The sequence below is a fragment of the Daucus carota genome, chromosome 7 (assembly GCF_001625215.2).
Source record: "Daucus carota subsp. sativus chromosome 7, DH1 v3.0, whole genome shotgun sequence".
In the NCBI taxonomy this organism is placed as follows: Eukaryota; Viridiplantae; Streptophyta; class Magnoliopsida; order Apiales; family Apiaceae; genus Daucus; species Daucus carota.
In genome coordinates this window covers 1,009,877-1,029,348 of record NC_030387.2, presented here as the reverse complement: position 1 = coordinate 1,029,348, position 19,472 = coordinate 1,009,877, and the positions used below count along the sequence as shown (strand labels likewise).

Sequence of the window (19,472 nt, the reverse complement as noted above, 5' to 3'; positions counted from 1 at the left end):
TCCTCTCTCTTCTTGTCAAAAACCATCGTCAATCATGTTTGGTTGACTATATTTGTCAATCATGTTTGGTTGACTATATTTGTTGAACCAGGTGAACTCTTAGCATATACATCATATATGTCCCTTTAGTAAAAAATTTGCATAATTAATTTAGTCAATCGATATAGTCGATCATTATACATATTTTCCTTGGAGATGCTTTTACAAAGAACAAATAAATAGATTTGAAAGTCAATTATATTTTTGAGATCAGATCAAAAACTAAGCAGGTTTTTTTATGGTAAGATGGTCATATTTTAAACTTTTATAAATGTGATCTAGGCCAAGTTAATCATGTTCAATCTTAACCATCAATGTGTAGGGAGAGTACAAACCCAAGTGCCATATTATCTTGAGTATAAGTAGGCTTGTCAACGAATCGGATTTGGATTGGATTTAACCAAATTCATATGAAAATTCATTAATTTTTATTGGATCGGACCGGATAGGAACTAAAGTTGGATATTTATTAGGTTAGTCCATAACCAATTCATTAGGATTTCGGATATCGGATCGTAGGATCCGATCCAATTATTTTTTTTTAAATTGAAATATAAATTATAATATATTTTATTTAGTTAAGTGTGCAACGTCAATGAGATATAAAAGTCGGGAACACTAGAAAAGTAATGCAACGCAAATTACATTGTTTCGCCTGCATGTGTCATGTATAATGCAAACCATAAACAGAGAGTTAATGTATATATCACAATCATATTTATTCTTTTTATTAATCTCGACAATCCTGCATTTTAAATTTAAGTCTCAAGACTTTAAATTACTTATAATTTAGATTTTTTAATATATATAACATATAGGTCGGATCGGGTTTTTAACAGATCGAATCACATAATATTAATATCCGCTCCTTACTGGATCAGATTTTTACCAGATCGGATTTATAACGGATTGAATATTTTTTAAAAACTCCATACCCGTTTATTACATCTCGAAAAAAGGCCCCAAATAACCAGATTTAGAGTCAAATTGCCCTAAATAACCGATATCAAAATATTGGCCCTCAATGACCAAAAGAGACGCAAATGAAATAGCGTTTTCTATGTTACAGCGGAACGCTAAATCGTGCAGCGTTTTCACATTTTACTATAACGGAAAACGCTACACGGAGTCGCGTTTTTACTTTTATCAGAATATATATATATTTCAAACAAAAAACAATTATTCATATATTTATATATAATTTTATAACCGTTAACATTTAGGGTTTAGGTTTGGGTTTTAGAAAGATTAATTCATACTGTATATAAATTGGCCGACGATTAGGGTTTAGGATTGAGGGTGTAGGGCCGGTAGGCCCTACTCCCCCGAGCCTAAACCCTAATTAAGCGAGGCTGAAGGGCCGAAGGCCCTGAAGCCGAGACGCCGGCGGAATGATAATTTTATAACCGTTAACATTTAGGGTTTAAGTTTGGGTTTTAGAAAGATTAATTCATACTTTATATAAATTGGCCGACGGTTAGGGTTTAGGATTGAGGGTGTAGGGCCGGTAGGCCCTACTCCCTCGAGCCTAAACCCTAATTAAGCGAGGCTGAAGGGCCGAAGGCCCTGAAGCCGAGACGCTGGCAGAATGATAATTTTATAACCGTTAATATTTAGGGTTTAGGTTTGGGTTTTAGAAAGACTGAATTAATCGCTTAATAAGACCCTACTACAAGTAGCGTTTTGAAATTTAACAAAAATATAAACACTTAAACGCTTTTACGTGTAGCGTTTTAGTGTTTTAAAATATTTATTTAACTGAGACGCTACACGATGTAGCGTTTTAAAGTAATTATTCAACTGAGACGCTACACGATGTAGCGTTTTTGTTGTTTTAACAAAAACGCTACTCCAAAAACGTCTCTACTGGTTATTGAGGGCCATCTTCCGGGTATTTGGTTATTTAGGGCATTTTGAAGCTAAATATGGTTATATGGGGCCAAAACCCTTAAATCTCGGATCGGATCGGTCCGAACCGGACCAGATCTCCGGTCCATTGACAAGAGGACTCTTGGGAGGAGTTAAAACAAATCTGTACGGATTTGAACACGGTCACAGAGACAACTAAAGTTTTTTGCACAAATCACGTTTTGCTTCATATTTTAGGGGTTTGAGCATATTTTATTGCAATGGCTTGGAGTGATCTTCTACCTGAACTACTCTCCATCATCTTCCAAAAACTAATCACAAACAAACGAAACGTTCCTGATCTTTACCAATGCCTTGCCGTCTGCACTTCATGGCGTCACTTGGCTAAAGAATGCCTCATAACTCTTGCACCAACTCCATGGTTTTTGCTTAAACAAAAAATCCGTCCCCAGAGCATAACTTTCAGCACGATCACCTACAAGATTCCTATAACCCCGAATAAGTCTGCCAGGAAGGCCACCCTTTCGTTTAGCCTTTTCGATCATGCAAAGGCTTATGCTTCATACGATGGATGGTTACTTGTAGGGTTTGATGATAAGGTTTTTCCTAGCTCAACTGCCTTTCTTTACAACCCTTTGTCAGCAAATATTCTTCAGCTTCCGCCCTTTCCAGAGCCTTTGAGGCTCGATGAACGTAGTACTATCACATTTGTGATGTCTGAATGTTGTCCAACTGATGCTAGGTGTGTTGTTTGTGTTAAGTTTGAAGTTGGAGATGGTCTTGCAATTGTTTTCTGTAAGCCGGCTATTATAAAGGGGAAGAGGTGCTTACTGTCGTCGTCTTCTACTTATTGGGCCTTGTTGGAGAAAGACTCATCTGAAATTGATGACATGATCTTCTACTGTGGGAAATTCTACACTATTGATAGGTATGCTGCTTTGTCTGTACACAATTATGATGCTAATGCCAATGGATTCACGAGGGAAACTGTTGTAGTTGATTGGTTTAACGTATTTAATTGTAATCAGAACGTAGCAATTGGAGGAGTTGGAAGTGGTAGTAGTTCCAGAAAATTTTGTAATTCTCTGGTGAAATCTAAAAACGGAGACTTGTTGATGATCAAGAGGATTTTCAATAGTAATTTTTCAAGAGTTACGAGATCTTGCAGCATTTATAAGTTGAATATGAGCAACGTAGATTACTACTACTGGAGTGAGGTAAATAATCTTGAAGAACAAGAAGCACTATTCTTGGGCTGGCATGACTGCATCTCTGTCTCGACTTCTGATTCCAACCCGAGATTTAAGAGGAATCACATTTATTTCTTTGACAAGTATTCACCTGGTGGTAAGGTCATTAGATATGGTGTGTATGACTTGAAGACTCGTGCTTTCCTGTCTTCTTCTAATGATAATGGTGTGGATCGTGATGCTGAAGGATACAAGTGTTGCCGTTTGTTTGCTCCATCTGCATTATCATAGATTGTATTTGACAGTACAAATTTCAGAATATTTCAACTTTATGGATTCAGTTTATTGATTGCAATTACTTTACAAAAGTATGCAAGTTTCTGCAGATCCTTAGTGTCTCCAACACTTATTGTCATAACCCTCTTTAAAGTCTCACTTCTAAATAAATAAACTCTTTATTCATATTTTACAAGTGATTTCTCAATCTAGACATAACTTGAAAGAAAAATAAAAAAACATTGCTGTCTACAAAAAATCTTTGGTGTGATAATAACTATACCAGCAGCACAAAGGATTGCAGACAAGCTGAACATAACTCCCTGGAGTGGATGATCCATAGATTACCGTACGGATCATCTATTTTGACCAACTTGCACCAGACGCGACACTTGCTATACACCTGCACAAGTTTTCCCGACAAAGTAGCACCAGCCGTCAAAGCCTTGTTGACAGCACTATCAACATCATCAGTAGAGAGGGAGAAATGAGCTCCATCTCTGCGAAGAAATCACGAAGAGATGATCAATCCTAAGTGACTATAAAACTACAATTTATTATCACTATTTAGCAATGCAAGTAGCAACTCTCACAAATCACTATAACAATACATGTATCTCTCAATGATTTGATCAAATACTATTGTCTTTTACAATAAACAACTTTTGTAAGTCATCACATTCTAATTATAGTTCATCATGCAAAAATTTATTATCATGTATATCTACTCAAAAAAATAAAAAAAATAAACGTCAAGTACAATACGGGTGAAATTCAAAAAAGGGAGAACTTACGGAGTCAAGTCGTTGTCTAAGGTGCTAAATATGACAAAATTATGTGCACCGATCTTGAGTATAGCTTCAGTACCACCAAACTGGACCTCAGCCCCAAAGGCATCTACATAAAAGGCTAAAGCTTCATTGAAATCACTGGACCTGATGTTAAGAAAAGGCATTGCATCAAAGACACAGGAATTCCTAGGGGTGGGCATGTCGGTGGGCAGGCACGGGGGTGGGCATGAGCTGACGCTGGAAGATCCGAATGAAGGACTAACATCAAGAGTCCTAAAACAGAACGAAAAAATAACAAATAAATTTCATATATACACGAAAATCAATACAAAATTACATTGAAATATATTTATTGGGTCCTGGTCCCTGACAACTGGTTGTCAAGAACAGGTTATTTAACACACACTTCCAGGGCTGTCGGATCTCTATTTCAAAGGTCTAGATTAAAACTTCGTTTTTCCGCGGATAGAGACGGGTCCCTGACAACTGGTTGTCAGGAACAGGTTGTTTAACACACCTGGGCCGTCGGATCTCTATTTCAAGGTTCTAGATTAAAACTTCGTTTTTCCGCGGATAGGAACTTTCCCTATCAGTGGAAAATTATAGCGGATACTAAAAAAACAGGTTTCAATCCCAACCCTTGAAATACACATCTGATGGTAATGAAGCTGTATGTTGATAAGACCTCCATGACAATCGATTGTCGTGGACCAAAACCCGTATTTATTATACTACTAACATTGCAAAACAATCTTCGTTTGGGTCAATCGAACTAGGGCACAGCTTCTTAACAACAGGGGGCATCCTTTTTTTCTTCTCAATACTCTCTGCTTTTGCTTGGCGTGCTCTTTGAGTGTGTTCCCTCATTGACTTGAAGGCTTCAAATCGCCTGAGTGCAAAGATAACTCCTCTTGAAGACTCGGCATCAGAAGACATGTTCTCTGGAAAACAATAAGAATATTGAAATCAAAACCCTAACTTGGACTCGGCATCATAAAGGAAAAAAATGCAGATAATGGGAAAAAATAGACTCGGCATCATAAAACATGTTTTCTGGAAAAGAGAGAAAGAATGTTAAAATCAAAACCCTGTGCATACAGAAGAGTAACACATGCATACACACGTACAAATACAGAGAAAATATAAAGATTAAACAGCAAGGGTTTTCCTTTGTGACGTCGGTACTGTTTATTTTGCTAATTGATTAGACATGCACACGTGGTAGGAACTTATGACCTTCCTTGTATCAGAACTCAACCACCGCACCAATATGTCGGTACTGTTAATAACATGAGACAAGCTACTAATTTACATATGATTTATAAGGTTGTGAGTGATCCTGTTGGATTCGTATTCATGAGTATTTTAATATAGTGAAGTTTTTATATTTAATGCTAATATGAAATCAGAGATATTAACGATCAAAAGTGTGTGTTGGCAAACTTGAAAAATACAAACAGAAAAAGTATCAAGAGAATGAAGGAGTATGAACCGGAGTTTTGGGCTATAACTTACGGGCCGTTTGGGGAAGGTTAAAATAAGTTTTTATTGCTTAAAGTAAAAAAGTGAAATAGAATTCAGAAGCAAGTTAAGATTTAGAAGTGATTAAACTGTTTGTGAAAGAAGTAGAAGTCGTGAAACAAAAGCTAGTAATCCTAACTTTTTTTAAATGTTTCTCGATTTTTTACACAAACAGTACAAATAAGTGCTTCTAACTTATAACCCAGAAATCGGGTTTTTAAGCGGTTGTCAAACACCACCTTAATTACGTTAAGGACAGTATTGGGATTTAACAAAGTGAGACTTTAAAGAGGTTTTGGGCCCCTTAGTTTTCCCTCCCCTCTCCAATATTTTTCTTCAGCCAAACAGGTCTTGAAGTTTACGCAATCCTCGATGTCGACGGAAGTGGAGAAAGTACATATGAGTAAGATGAAAAGACATATCTTTGTTGATGAACCATACGGATGCGAAGCGATCGAGTTCTATAAAGCTGTATTCAGGGCAGTTGAAGTGAATCGTGTGTACGAGGAAATCGAAACTGATGATGAGATCAAAGGGTCCGTTAGAGTGGTGTCTTGCGAGTTGCAACTCTGTTCCAGTATTATTATCGTGTCGGAACTTACTCCCAAATCTTGCATGTAATTATTCCCTCCATGTACTTGACATTATAGATAAACTGAGCTAATTATGCTATGATTTGCTTTGTTTGATTTTTGTACTAATTTTTGTAGGCTGAATCAGAGAAATGTTGCACATCTACCTCCAAGAGGAACAATGTTAGTGTACGCGGAAGACGTGGCACCTGTTGTTGATTTAGCTGCACGATTGGGGTCCTCGATTTTGAAAGATGAGAAGTATGAAAAACATATTAAGGATCCGTATGGTTCTGTATGGATTATTCGCACTGTCCCTGCCGCCAGGTAGCCACGGTAGGTACTAGCAACCCTCGGGGAGAAAATTTTATCTAATATGGGAAGTTGGGATTTGGGACTTGGAACAAACAAGTGCATCATATGCAGTTTGCATAATTGTAGATTACATGTGATTCAGTTGATTTTGATCGGTTTGCTTAGTTGTAGATTACCCTCTGATTCAGCTCATTTTTAGCTTTGCCTATATGGCTATATTTATAAATTTGAAGCTCAAGCAATTTAACTGAAGTTTTTTATTTTCCGATTTTTGGGTTATGATGAGTTATTAGGGTTTATGATATTCAAGTAGGGATTTGAATTTATTTTAAGTGTAATTTGTAGTTAAGGTAAGAATAAATTGAATGTTGTTGATTTTTCGGGGAAAATGTTTATGATTTTAGGATGTATTTTGTGGATGATTGTTTGACAGGGGATTGCGAAAGTTGCTAATAAGTAAAGCTCTGAAGTTTGGAAATTATTTGACTAAAATTTACCCGACTTTATTAGTATGATCAATTAACAGACTTTCTTAAGAGCGGTGACACGGCGTTGCACTTTTACTAAATAGGATAGTTTTTGGATTAATGGCAAGGCTGGTTTTGGTTGTATAAGTTACTCTCATGCTTGGAACTCGGAGATTTGTGTGATAAAGAAGAAAGGTTAATGAAAAGGAGGAGCAGGTATTATGGATTTTAATACTTTCAGTTATTATAAAATGGAATTGTTATAAGATATTTTACGTCGTATTAAGTCATAATTTCATCCTGCTAGAAGAAAGGAATGGAACACTATCCAACACTATGTAAATCTTGAGTTTTCTTTGTTCTTTTTTTAGTTGGACTTTTGTTGCTAACAAAAGAACTGAAGATGTTACTCTGTATTGTTTGGTGGCCATCATATCTTTTGTAGTGTTACATTCTTGTTCTATGTATAAAAAGTTTGAAATGATTTTGCTTAATCCTATTACTCAAACCTTTAAGTCGCTCACATGTGTCGGATTTATGCGTGGATTGGTTGCAATTCAGCCAAGTTTGGATACTTGTATGTTGCTGCTCCTACACGTCCTGTAAGTTTACAGTATTATATGTTAATGTTATATTTTGTGTGGTTCATTACATGGAAACAATATGGAATGGAATGGCATTTAAACTCGTATGTTTGCATTTTGCATATTATAATTTCTTCACTCATTGTTATTCCACCGGCTGGAACTGAGTTCCATCTTTCCAATATGCAAATAAATGCTTGTGTTTTTTCCCTTGTAGCCACTGAATATCATTAGAAAATGACACACTATTCTGTTCTTTTAATGTCCCTTCATGTCCTCTTTTACCTCCAATATTTTTCGTATTGACCTTCCAACTCTCATTCCAATCAACCATTAATTTGTATATACTGTTTATTTCAAGGTAAATGCGGAGAAGAGGCTGGTGCAGAAGTTGATTGAACTAGGTTATGCAAAGCCTAAATCTAAGGAATTGTCTTTGTAGCAAATTTCATGGAGTCCAAGATTTTGCATGTTAGGTGCGTTTTAGTTCATATGTTAACTTTGTATAATATTTACAACTTTGTTGATATATGCCATAAGGTTTTGTTTAATTAATTTATCTAGTGTCCCTTCCAAATATATTTCTTATTCGTATCCTAATATTCTTTATATGTATATGTATATATTCCAGCAACGTTTGCCTGAAAAATTTGACAGATGATAAATGCTCAATTTTAATGTGCCAAGCTGTGGATTGCAGCAGCCATTGTATTCGCTTCCTATCTTTTGTGAGGGGATCTTTACGTTGTATGATCATTTCAAATGGTGGATTAGTTTGTCATATATTATAGATCATCGGATTTGAAATATAGATTATGGTAATCAATTATCATGTTGACTAGTATGAAATTTTTGCCAGGCTTAATATATGATCTTGGTGAACCCTGGAAGCCTTCGACTTGTTCACACTATCATTTGCTTATCATATTCTCCATGAATTTTAGGAGAGATGCCAAATGTACAAACCAAATGCTCTACCGGTTTGGAATTGGTTCAGTAGACCAAAAAAACCCATATACATATCCAAAACCTTGGAGAATATATATAATGTAAAATATTATATAATATGATATACATATATCATACATGATCTATATTTGTAAATTAATTTGTTTACAAAATATGTTTTATAAATGATGAAGTGTTATCTACTTCTCGTGTTTCCTGTTATTTGCCTTGATTATGAGTTAAAAATGTTCCATCTATTTGACATGATTTTATTAGATCTAGTCAATAAATTAGAAAATTTTAATAAACAGAGAAAAGGTTGACTACTCTGAATCCGATATGATCTGAATTCTGAAAATTGTATATTTGACAAAATACTAATTACAGGGAATTTCACAACTGAACTAATCAATCCAACTGTTCAATTTGTGTAACAAATTATATATATATAAGAATTAAAAATGTTATCCAACAACAATCGCCCAGGCAGGTTCCTACCTGGATCTATCACACATGACAATACAACTGTTTAACAACAAATCTTCAGATAACCATCTTCAGTACCAAGAAGAAACAGTCTGGAATATGGTAGAATAGTTATACTTGAAAAGGCTGAGAGGTTCCTCAATTCGCGATCTGCCATGTAAAGATACTGAGGAGTGACATAATGCTGCCCTTCCTGCAGTTTCATGTTTTGAAAGATATCAAGAGCAAATATGCACCTTTTGAGGTATAGAAATATGCAATGCTACTTTTTCCTAAAAGAGTCCGGGAACGTCAACAGTTGCAAGTTACGTATATGCATGGGCTTTGAATCAGAAGTATACAGAATGATGATGTGTATGAGAATTGAAGGAATGCCGAATGTATTCTAGTACTTAATATCGTGGACACAATGTTTACATTGCTAATAAGAATACAGTGCGCCAGTTGGATTATGAATTCATTCAGCAGATATATTCTCTTTTACTGTAAAAATGATTAAGACGCGTACTAGTAAATGTAGATTCTGGGGCTCTATTATAACGCATGGACCGTAAATAAACAATGGGTTCGACTTTCGAAATAAACAGAATGACGAGGTTTACGAGGATTGAAGGAATGTATTTTAGTACTCACTATCCTTGATTTAACATTAAGACTCTAGTTAGAATACAGTACATCAGTTGGTTTACGAGTTTAGCTGATGGACTATTATCTATGCCGTAAATAGGATTTATGTTGGATTCTGGGGCTCTTCTATAATGCAACGACTGTAAATTAAAATAAACATAGAAAGAGAATCTTGCACACATACTTCATAAGCAGGTCTAGACAAAGAAGAAAGCCCAATCTTGTTTCTGGATATTGATATCACATCTTGTCCCCACACCGAAAAGCCTGATACACTATCACTATGGCCTTTAAAAACAGTAGATTCCGATGTCCAATTCCTGCAAAAAAAAAAAAAAAAAATCAAGGAAATGAGCAAGTAGTTTAAAGCAAAATACGAAAATAGCAAAACACTTGAAGAAAAAAAAGACAAGTGCCTTTTATCTGCACATAATTCAGCGATGTAATATTGAAGATTATTTTCCAGGTGCATAAACTACATTAAATAGGTATGACCAACCTTCCTTTCTTTTCCACCAGGTTACCCCTATTTTTGCTAACTTGCAATTTAAACTTTTTTTGAACATTTAACTGACTTACAAATTGAACTATCCAATAACATAATAAATAATTTAGAAAATAATAATATAACTTGTTAATCAAAAAAAATGTTTCCATCAGGGGTGAGAAAATAACATACTTATTAGTGTCACGTCCTGTTTATTTACTTCTTATTACTACTTTTACTTGATGATGGACTAGTGGCTCAGACAATACAGGTGTGTCTATTACCTTCTTAAATCCCAGATTCTTAGTGTTCTGTCAAGTGAGCTGGACACTAGCATATGGTCCTCTGGTGCAGCTAACTGCATTTACAAATGACAAAATGGGCAAAGGATGAATTGCGTTTTTCAATCAAGCATATATACTATTCTTGGGAATGAATATACCTTAGTGATATATCCATCATGAGCCTGCCATGAGGCAATAATATGCCCACTTCTCACATCAAGCAACCTGCATTTACCAGAACTCAGTCCAGCTGCAACCCATGATGGCGAAGCTGCAATTCCATCACCTTGCATTTTGTCAGAGCCACACGAGCATATAGAAGAGATCAAAGAAGGGAAACTGGCTTCCGGAGATTCAGTCCTCCACAGATGAAGTTTTTGACCTTGGACCACATCAAGGAATCTGTAAATAGCAGAAACATTATCAAATTTTCAATTGGCATAAGATGGATAATGAACTGTTATCTAGGAAGAGATCAATACCTGAGAGAGCCATTCCCAGTACCCATCACAAGCCTATTAATGTTTTGCAGAAAATGCAAACTAGTATACAGACTTCCATCAAATGCAGTTGTCATTATTCCACTTAAATGAGGATTGAAATTTAGCATATTGGCTTGGTCCAAATTTGCTCTTGATCCAGAAGTTAAGGGGCTTATGTGATGCACAGAATCTTCAGAAAATTCAGTAAATACAGAGATTAGTTTTCCTGTCTGGCTATTCCAAATATGCACAGTTCCATCACAAGAGGCAACTCTTTCAGAAGATGCCAGAAGACATATCTCATTTACAACCTGACAAGTAAATAGGTAGATAGCTTATGTATATCAATAGTGGGCAAACAACTAGGGTTTATATCAAATTGACCACTTACTGCAGTCAAATGTCTCAACTAACTTACTTTTCTCAACAGGAACCCATTTAAACCACTTTAATCATTGTTATTATATCACATTATTAAATTTCTTGAAAATAACAGATAATATGATAGAATGGAGGTCTTCTGCTCATGTTGCACTTGTAGGATAACAATTTGTCAGTGAAAACATAAAACTAATGCTTGAATCAGAGCATAAGGTATCAAAGTTGTCACTTTTTCCTTATTTTTTTATAAGAAGTTTAACAGAGTGATTTATATGGTGATTAAAGTGGTTTAAATGAGCTCATGTGGAGAATGATGTGTTTAAGTTAAATTTTATAATGCAATCAGTGGTCATATTGATTTAAACCCCGCAAACAATTAGAGATGAAATATGTACGCACATTACAATATTCCATCTTTTATATATATTAAAGCATACATGAATTAGAGGTTTACTAGTAAATGATAGATATAAATGTTCAACTTTAGAGAAAAATCATGTGATTGTGAAAGGGGAGTATTATTTTAGTTTATGTAAATTCTACAGCAAATGACTCTTTATGGTATCAATTGTCGTGGCAGTAATTTGAATGGTGACGAGGTCACATTGATTAGCAAGTAGTATAGAGATCATCTCATCCCCCTTCTTGATAATGTTTTTTTTAGCATGGATACGTAAGAGAACAAAATAACAGATAGTCAAGCCCCCAAATTCAAATGAATATTTTGCTTCACTTTGGACTTTCTAAGAGAAGGAATAGACTTCATCCTCTAGGGAACATACCTCCTCATGTCCCTGATAGCCCGATAAGCAATTGATTCTTGATAAGTCCCATTTCTGAATAGTTCCTTTAAATCCTTGACCAACTCCTGCAGTAAAAAGTTTACACTCATCTTGCTGAACAGCAAAACATCTTACAGCTCCATGATGAGCACGGACAGAGTGTATCACAGAAGCTTTGATCTTCCATGGAAGTTCATCTTTTGAACCCCCACCACGACCAAGAACATAGGGTCCATTCCATGTAGATGCTGGACTAGGAAACCAATACCAGGGTTCATGCTTTTCAACATTCGAGGATCTCACAGGATGATCAACTGGGTTATGATGATATTCATGTGACCATGTGTGAGGCTTCAAGGTATTGGGACCTTTGTATCCTTGTGATTGTGGTATTGACCACCCAGATGTATTAAGCAGCTTTCGAGCAGGACTAAACTCGGATCTTGAACTCTTCGAATTATAAATTCTACTGTTTATATTCTCTGGACCAGACGATTCCCCCGTATATTCCCACTGAATCGAGCAGACAGAGATGAGATATATAGTTAGAAAGCCTAATGAAAACAACATGGACAATAACTCGTATAGAATGGAAGCTTGCAAATGTCTGAAGAAAGAGGTTACCTTCCAATTATAACACCGTAAAAGAAACTGCTCAAGAAGCAACCATGTGGCACAACATTGTCGAAGTTTCTCTATACCAAGAAGTGATGCAAGAGGAGGATAAAGAAGCAACCTGCAAATTATTAGATTTTATACGCATGATGCTGAAAGCAAGAGTACAATGCATAAGCTAATTAAATGTTTAAACCTTGTGCACGCTTTCATTAAAAAAAAAACGAGAAGATAAAACCTACACAAGGTCCATACGACTGTCAATTGGAACCTCGTCAGTTTTTTTCTTGCAATCCTTCACCCTTCCACCGGAAGAGGCAGAACTAGCCGAAGCTTCCTGAGAGAATGCAAGTTCACTGAAAAGATCTTTGAGTTTGGGCAGGACTTGCAATGCTGTTAAATTAGGTCCTATTTGATGACAAACTGCAATTAAACTTCTTGCAGCAGCCTATCAAACCAATAGTAAAAGAGACACAATAAGTGTAGAGGGCTAAGTATTTCCTGGCAATTGCTTAGGAATGAGAACAATGAGGCAAAAGAAAAAGAAGAAAGAAATCAGGATACAGTGACAAACTGGCATACACTTACTTACATCTTAGGCTCTTAGCAATTAATGAACCCTATGAGCAAGATGATGTTACGGCATATTAAGATTGAAACCTAACCATAAGCGATATATTCTGACTATTAAGTTTCCTAGAACAGCAGGACAAATCACACTTTCTACGGACAATAGCCCAGCAGCTGTTTATTTATCACTTGGGCAATAAAGATACCTAACCACAATTTAAATGAAAAAAAAATATAGAAATGTATTGAAACTTGATATTCACGAAAAAAGTTTAATCGAGGGGCTGCAATGCTGCTGGCACAACCAGGTGTATGAAAATATATGTGAATTGTGGATAGAAATTGAATTTACATGATTTGAAGTGAGTGAGCTAAAAGAACATGTAAATCACCTGGAGCACTGGGATTCCTGTGGTGGATTGCATGAGCACCTGTACATAGATACAATTTCCCTCCTGTAAAGTGTTAAGTGTTACAGCATGCAGATATATCTATACTCAAAAAATGATATAAGGAATCAGCTCTACAAAAGTTTGTTAAATATCATACATCAACTTAGAAAGGAAAAAATTATCATACTTCAATCAACTCCTTTACAACCACCTCCTCCTTCAAAATTACCACAAGGCCATCTAATGTCATTAAGCAGTCCAAAAGGGCTAATGTACCCCAGCTCTGCAGTGGTTCAGGCTTATTAACACGAGACGCGTCAATACATGAGCTAGCAATGCTTCGAAGTACAGGTAATACTTGATTGACAACAAAATTTTCCCCAAAAAGAACACCTAATTGGAAAATGTAACAAATTAATTAACTAGGAATCGGCAGGGATGCATTTTCACCATTATCAAACAAAAAGCTATAACTAATTAAGTACCTATTCTAATCACAACGTCAATTCCATCACTGCAGAGACCCTTCCCATAATACTGAATCAGAGGTAATATTGTCTGTATAACATCTGAAATTTAGTAAAACATGGTGTCTATCTTCCAGAGGGAATGGCGTCCTCTATTAAATAAAATGATGACTTTAGATTTGCTTTAACCTGATGAATTGTAATTGGGACACCAAGCTCTTCACTAGAGCCAACCAGCAGCACAGAGGCCGCGGCAGCAGTACTCTTATTAAGTACACCATACAAATTCGATAGAACCATAGGATGTAACTTCTCCAGATATTTCTGTTTACCAATGCTTTTCCATAATTCCTGCACAAATGAGTCTTGCAGTATAGAAACCTTTAAATGTGAATAACCTGCAGCCTGTAAGAATTTTATTATGGGGTAAGAAGTCAAGAAGAAAGTTCTGTACCCAACCATGCATCTAACATTGAAGATAGCAACTAGCCTGAAGAATCTTCTGGATGGCAGGCACAATGAGTGTCCCTGCTGCAAGTGGATCCAGACACCTCAAAAATTCTTTTAATAGTATAAAAGCCCACTCCCCTTCTGAATCTGTTAAGGATGCTGCTATAAGTACTAGGCAATGAGGTGCACACATTTCGGCTGCAAACGCTCCCATTGCCTTCAGGGCTCCTTGTTTTGCAAAAGTCGCAGCATAACGGATACGGGATCCAATGGTTGATAGATGTTGAAGAGGAGCTAGAAATATGTACACAGAGCTCACTGTTGCTGGGAAGTATGGGGATTCCAAAAGAGACTTGGCAGAAGGCCGCCTAATCATTTTTGAAATAAGAAATAAGACTCGAGTATTTAGAAGTAGCAAGAATGAAGACTATAAATTTTAAGAACATCAGATAACACAACAGATGTTTAGAAATTTCAATTTCCATTGTTTAAAATACAAATTAGTATTGTACCTCCACTGTTCCTTCTGAATGCAGGCTTCAACAACCACTTCAGCATGAGGGGGAAGCCCCTTCATCAATTTAGGCAAGATACCAGTCTTTAAGTAGGCTTCCAATGACTTTGGATCGAAAAGAGGCTTCCCCAGGTAAATTTCTGCTAATATGCATCCAATTGAAAAAATATCTAATTTACCAACTTTGGGCATAAATTCTGAAGAAGATGAATTTTGCTTCCATAGCAATAGCTCTTGATATCCCAGAAAACAGTCATTATCCACTTCAACACTTTCAAGAAGATAATTTGAATCAATGATTGTCGGTGTCCTATACATGTTGAAAGCATCAGCTTCCTTCAATATATGCATGCCTGAACTCTCTGCTTGTAGTTCTTCTACTGAAAGATCATTGTTAACATGATGCCTCGGCTGGAAAGTATATATAGGACTCAAATGCCTTGCATGTTCAGAAAATGAATCCATTTCTTCTAAATCTTGTAAACATGAAGTTTTAATAATAAGTTTCTCACCTAACCCTTCGCTTGCCTTGAGCCCATGCAAACATGACTCATTGAGACTTTTATGATATCTTCTGGCACCACATTGACGAGCAGGATGCGGCTGAGTAAAGAGCTGCCGCCGCCCCACTGATCTTAGGGTTGTGGACGTTGATGCAGGCAACATGACATTTTTAGCAGCAACTGCAGGCTCACCCGACATTTTGTAGCCAAAAGTGGTATCAATCCAATGATGAATTTCACCAGAAACTCTCTCACTTTCTAAAGCACCTCTATGCAAATTGATAAACTCCTCAGCTGTACCTGACCATGATGGTACTGCCAAATCAGACATGCCTGAATGTAGAGATTTAAATATTAGAGGATCATAGTAAAATTCTGGAATGCATTCATCAGGGGTCCATTGGAAAAGTCTTTGCATTGTAGAAGGATATTCATTTGGTTCATATACTGAGCGAACAGCCATTCGCAAAACACTTAAAGGCAACCTCCTTGCCTTGTAACTGCAGACGGCCAATTCAGAGAGACATTCATCAGATACATGATGAGGAATTTCAGACGTTAGGTATGTAAAGTCCAACTGCTCATCACCTTTTGCGAGACGCCACTTGCTTTTCCTTAAATCTCGCCAACCCACATCACAATTTTCATCTGGTTTTGCACTAAAATCTATAACCCAAGGCATAACAGTGTGAAACGTGTGATCACCCCACCTTCTTCCAGCCAACTTGTTTAAGACGAGGAGATACTCAAAATTACTCAATTCTCCTGTCCACCAACTACTAAAACTAGACTGCCAGTCTATAGATGGTGATAGCTTCAAATCAGCATACAGTTCCTGTGAATGGCATCTCTCAGTACAGCAACCTATTTCTAAAGGGGGGAAAGTGGAGCTTTCTTCGCTTTTAGACTCTATATTAAAGTGGAACCGCTGGGCATAACTAACATGCAACCATAACCAGCACATATCATTTAACAGTACATTGGATGGACACAAGCTACCGTGGGTAATCCCTAAACTATGCAGGTGACTAACGGCAGAAAGTAACTGGTAGATTAAAAATCTAATATGCCAGTCAGATTTCAAGGCACCGGGATTGTAGTGGAGAATATTCTCCAAAGTATACGGTGCTTTTGGAAGCACAAGATTAACATGATCGGCAGATGTTAGCATTCCCAGAATGGGAACTATGTTTGGATGCCTCACACAACCGGGAGAGATATTCTCATCGAATGATGGTACCCCAACTAGATTAAGAAAATTTACGCTGTCTCGTCCAGTTGCTTTTCCTTCTATTAGGACACTAAGGGAACACAGAATGTCATCTTCTAGCTCCCCAGATAAGAACTTCAAAGCAAGCTGTTTGAACATAGGATAAGAAGTGATGCCGATCTGAGAAACTGGAGCCAAGGCAGTAATTGTTCTTAAACAAGAAAATCTACCTGAAAAGTTACAGGTGGAAGTGTCACAGCCTAACCACCCAAAGGATGTTTTCCCTCCACCATTTAAGAAACATTGAGATTCATGGGATTTAACTTCTAATTCGGACCTTTCAATACCAAACGCTGCTTTGTCTTGATTCATTATTGATAAGTTTCTGTGGTTTTTCTTATCTTTGCGATCACCATCAAGAGTTTCTCCAATTTGCACGTTACTGTAAGAAGAATGAGAAGTACATTAGACAGTACTAATATTTGGTCTTCTGTAGAATAATATATAATTAGCAAAACAACAATATTCAAATATGCTACTTTACGCATCTATAGATCTGTATTAGCATTATCTCATTACTGGCATATTCATAACATATATTCATATGCAGAAATCTAGTTAAACTCCGGAAAGAAGTGTTATTGTCATTTTAAAGTCCAACACTTATAAAACGCTAATAAATGAAGCAGTGTGTGCACACACAGAGAGTTACACACACACATATCATAATCTAACCTCAATGAGAAAAGACATTACAGTATATTTAGTTGGGGAGTGCTCTGTACATGTTCTCCACTTCACATTGAAATTAGCTATGTCAATTCTCCATGCTTAATGGATGCTTTAAAAGCTCTAGGTAGCTCAAATCATATATTGTGTACTAGCGTCTAGCACTGTATAAGTACTAGCGTCTAGCACTGTATAAGTACTAGCGTCTAGCACTGTATAAGCGAAAGTCCAATGGCTTCCCTAAATCAGCTCCTAAGCTCAAATACAGGGAATGTGGCACAAAATGGTGCTCCAACAGTATCTTAGTGATTCCTAAATCACTAGGAAATCCCAAAAATCACTAGTCATTCCCTATTTCTGGTGACCACTAGACATTCCCTCATTCAATTTTTAAACTAAAAAGTTCATTTTGCCTCCATTTCTACATTCTTGGTCTCCACTATTTCCCACTTCTTACACTTTTGGTCCTCGCCATTTCCCACTTACTAGTTCAAATAAATTATTATAAATGACAATAATAATAGGGAATGATAGTAGGGATTGTTGTTGGAGTTTACATACAAAATAGTGATCCTCAATCACTAGGAATAGGATTCCTTATCATGATATTTATAAGGAATGCACTAAGATACTGCATTGTTTTGCACTAAGCAACTTAATAACGCATCTACAAGAGTATCCTACTACGTTCCCTAAATACATAATAAACAATTAAATTTTTAGTAAGTTAGGAAAAAATAGTGAATGACAACTCCAAAAACTATCCATGTTTGTGCTCTCTATTATTATTACACTATTAAATTCAAAATCTATTAGCAACGAAAAAATGTAAAAAAAAGGTGGGAAGTGAATATTTAATTATTAAAGACAAAATGAGGTAGCTATTACCTATGAATGGGTAATGAAAGGGGGATCCTAACTTTCTAGGGAAAGCTTAGGACTCAGTGACGTTTACCATCACTAACTCTAAAATCTCAGGTTTAAAAGGAACTAAAATTCTTTTATAATTTCTACTAAAACTGGAAATATGATAAACTATCCCCATTAATTAATAAGTTATAATTAGTATATAAACAAAACAAGACTACAAAAAACCGATAAAATTCGTGTTAAAGAGCAGGTTGGATCATACATGTACTTGACAAGACAAGCGCTGTCACTTTTCGGAATGTAAACCAATGTAAATTGAGGTGAAACGTCCTCACCACTATCTGCTAACTGTAACAGCAAAGCAATATAAACATTAAATCAATATTTAATAAATTGGGAGAGAGAGGGAGCGGGAGAGGGAGAGGGAGAGGGAGAGGGAGAGAGAGAGAGAGAGAGAGAGAGAGGGAGGGAGGGAGGGAGGGAGGGAGGGAGAGAGAGGGAGAGAGAGACCTGAACAACAGCAGTAGTGGCAAAAGGTAGGGGAGAAGTAGAGAGAGCGTAATTAAACATGACTTTGTCCGAGAAATCTGAGTGAATTCGATTTTGAAGACACGAGAAACACATTTCATTCTTCATCTCTCTGTGTCTTGATCTCCTGTCTTCTGCTCCAACTTCACTTCTCATAGTTGTTTCTCTTCTAAGCTACTTTCACTATTTGTCGACTCTCGTTTTCCGGAAAAAGCCCCTCGTAATAAAAATAAATAAATTAATGCTCAGATTAACGTTGCTTTTGAGGAAAAAAAAACCCCTTAGTAACATTTGTTAACTTACGGGTTTTATATCAAAATTCCCACCGAACTCGTTAAAATGTATCATGTAACTACCCAATCTTTACGACGACTCATTTAACATACTAAAATCATTATATATATCAGGCTGTTAATTTTTTTTAATCTCTGAACATAGAACATGCGTCAGTGATGTTCCTCAGGTCCAGACTAAACTTGTCATGAGCAAGCATGAGTTAAATTGTCATGCACACTAAACTTGA

At 36.4% G+C, this 19,472-nt stretch overlaps 3 protein-coding genes and 1 long non-coding RNA gene across 7 annotated transcripts; 2 read left to right on the top strand and 2 right to left on the bottom strand.

The window, feature by feature from the left end:
• The first annotated feature begins 2,168 nt into the window (after positions 1–2,168).
• Positions 2,169–3,389, top strand: LOC135147781 (putative F-box protein At5g55150). The gene has a single exon (XM_064081329.1). It carries the CDS (start codon positions 2,169–2,171, stop codon positions 3,387–3,389), a length of 1,221 nt encoding a protein of 406 aa, XP_063937399.1.
• A 218-nt stretch (positions 3,390–3,607) lies between these two features.
• LOC135148024 (uncharacterized) lies at positions 3,608–5,516 on the bottom strand. Its single transcript, XM_064082154.1, has 3 exons — positions 4,905–5,516; positions 4,169–4,438; positions 3,608–3,874 (listed from the first exon to the last, which is right to left on the bottom strand). The coding sequence occupies exons 1-3, from the start codon at positions 5,099–5,101 to the stop codon at positions 3,652–3,654; spliced, it is 690 nt and encodes a 229-aa protein (XP_063938224.1). The 5' UTR covers positions 5,102–5,516; the 3' UTR covers positions 3,608–3,651.
• Positions 5,517–6,001: 485 nt separating this feature from the next.
• Positions 6,002–8,451, top strand: LOC108195742 (uncharacterized). Its single transcript, XR_001801592.2, has 4 exons — positions 6,002–6,303; positions 6,397–7,642; positions 7,986–8,100; positions 8,256–8,451. It is a non-coding gene; the product is annotated as an uncharacterized LOC108195742 (long non-coding RNA).
• Positions 8,452–8,912: 461 nt separating this feature from the next.
• LOC108196146 (protein GFS12) lies at positions 8,913–19,179 on the bottom strand. Of its 4 annotated transcripts, none has more exons than XM_017363284.2 (16): positions 18,932–19,175; positions 18,684–18,769; positions 15,108–17,264; positions 14,636–14,963; positions 14,335–14,550; positions 14,164–14,236; positions 13,866–14,071; positions 13,679–13,741; positions 12,959–13,053; positions 12,726–12,837; positions 12,102–12,614; positions 10,939–11,249; positions 10,615–10,858; positions 10,457–10,530; positions 9,870–10,005; positions 8,913–9,251 (listed from the first exon to the last, which is right to left on the bottom strand). In XM_017363284.2, exons 1-16 carry the CDS (start codon positions 19,103–19,105, stop codon positions 9,102–9,104), a joined length of 4,938 nt encoding a protein of 1,645 aa, XP_017218773.1. In that variant the 5' UTR covers positions 19,106–19,175; the 3' UTR covers positions 8,913–9,101. The 4 variants fall into 4 exon arrangements, with proteins under 4 accessions (XP_017218773.1, XP_017218771.1, XP_017218774.1 ...); XM_017363282.2 differs by having other exon boundaries at positions 12,959–13,164; positions 18,932–19,174; XM_017363285.2 differs by lacking the exons at positions 18,684–18,769; positions 18,932–19,175 and having other exon boundaries at positions 12,959–13,164; positions 15,108–17,052; positions 17,160–17,264.
• Between the last annotated feature and the right edge of the window lie 293 nt (positions 19,180–19,472).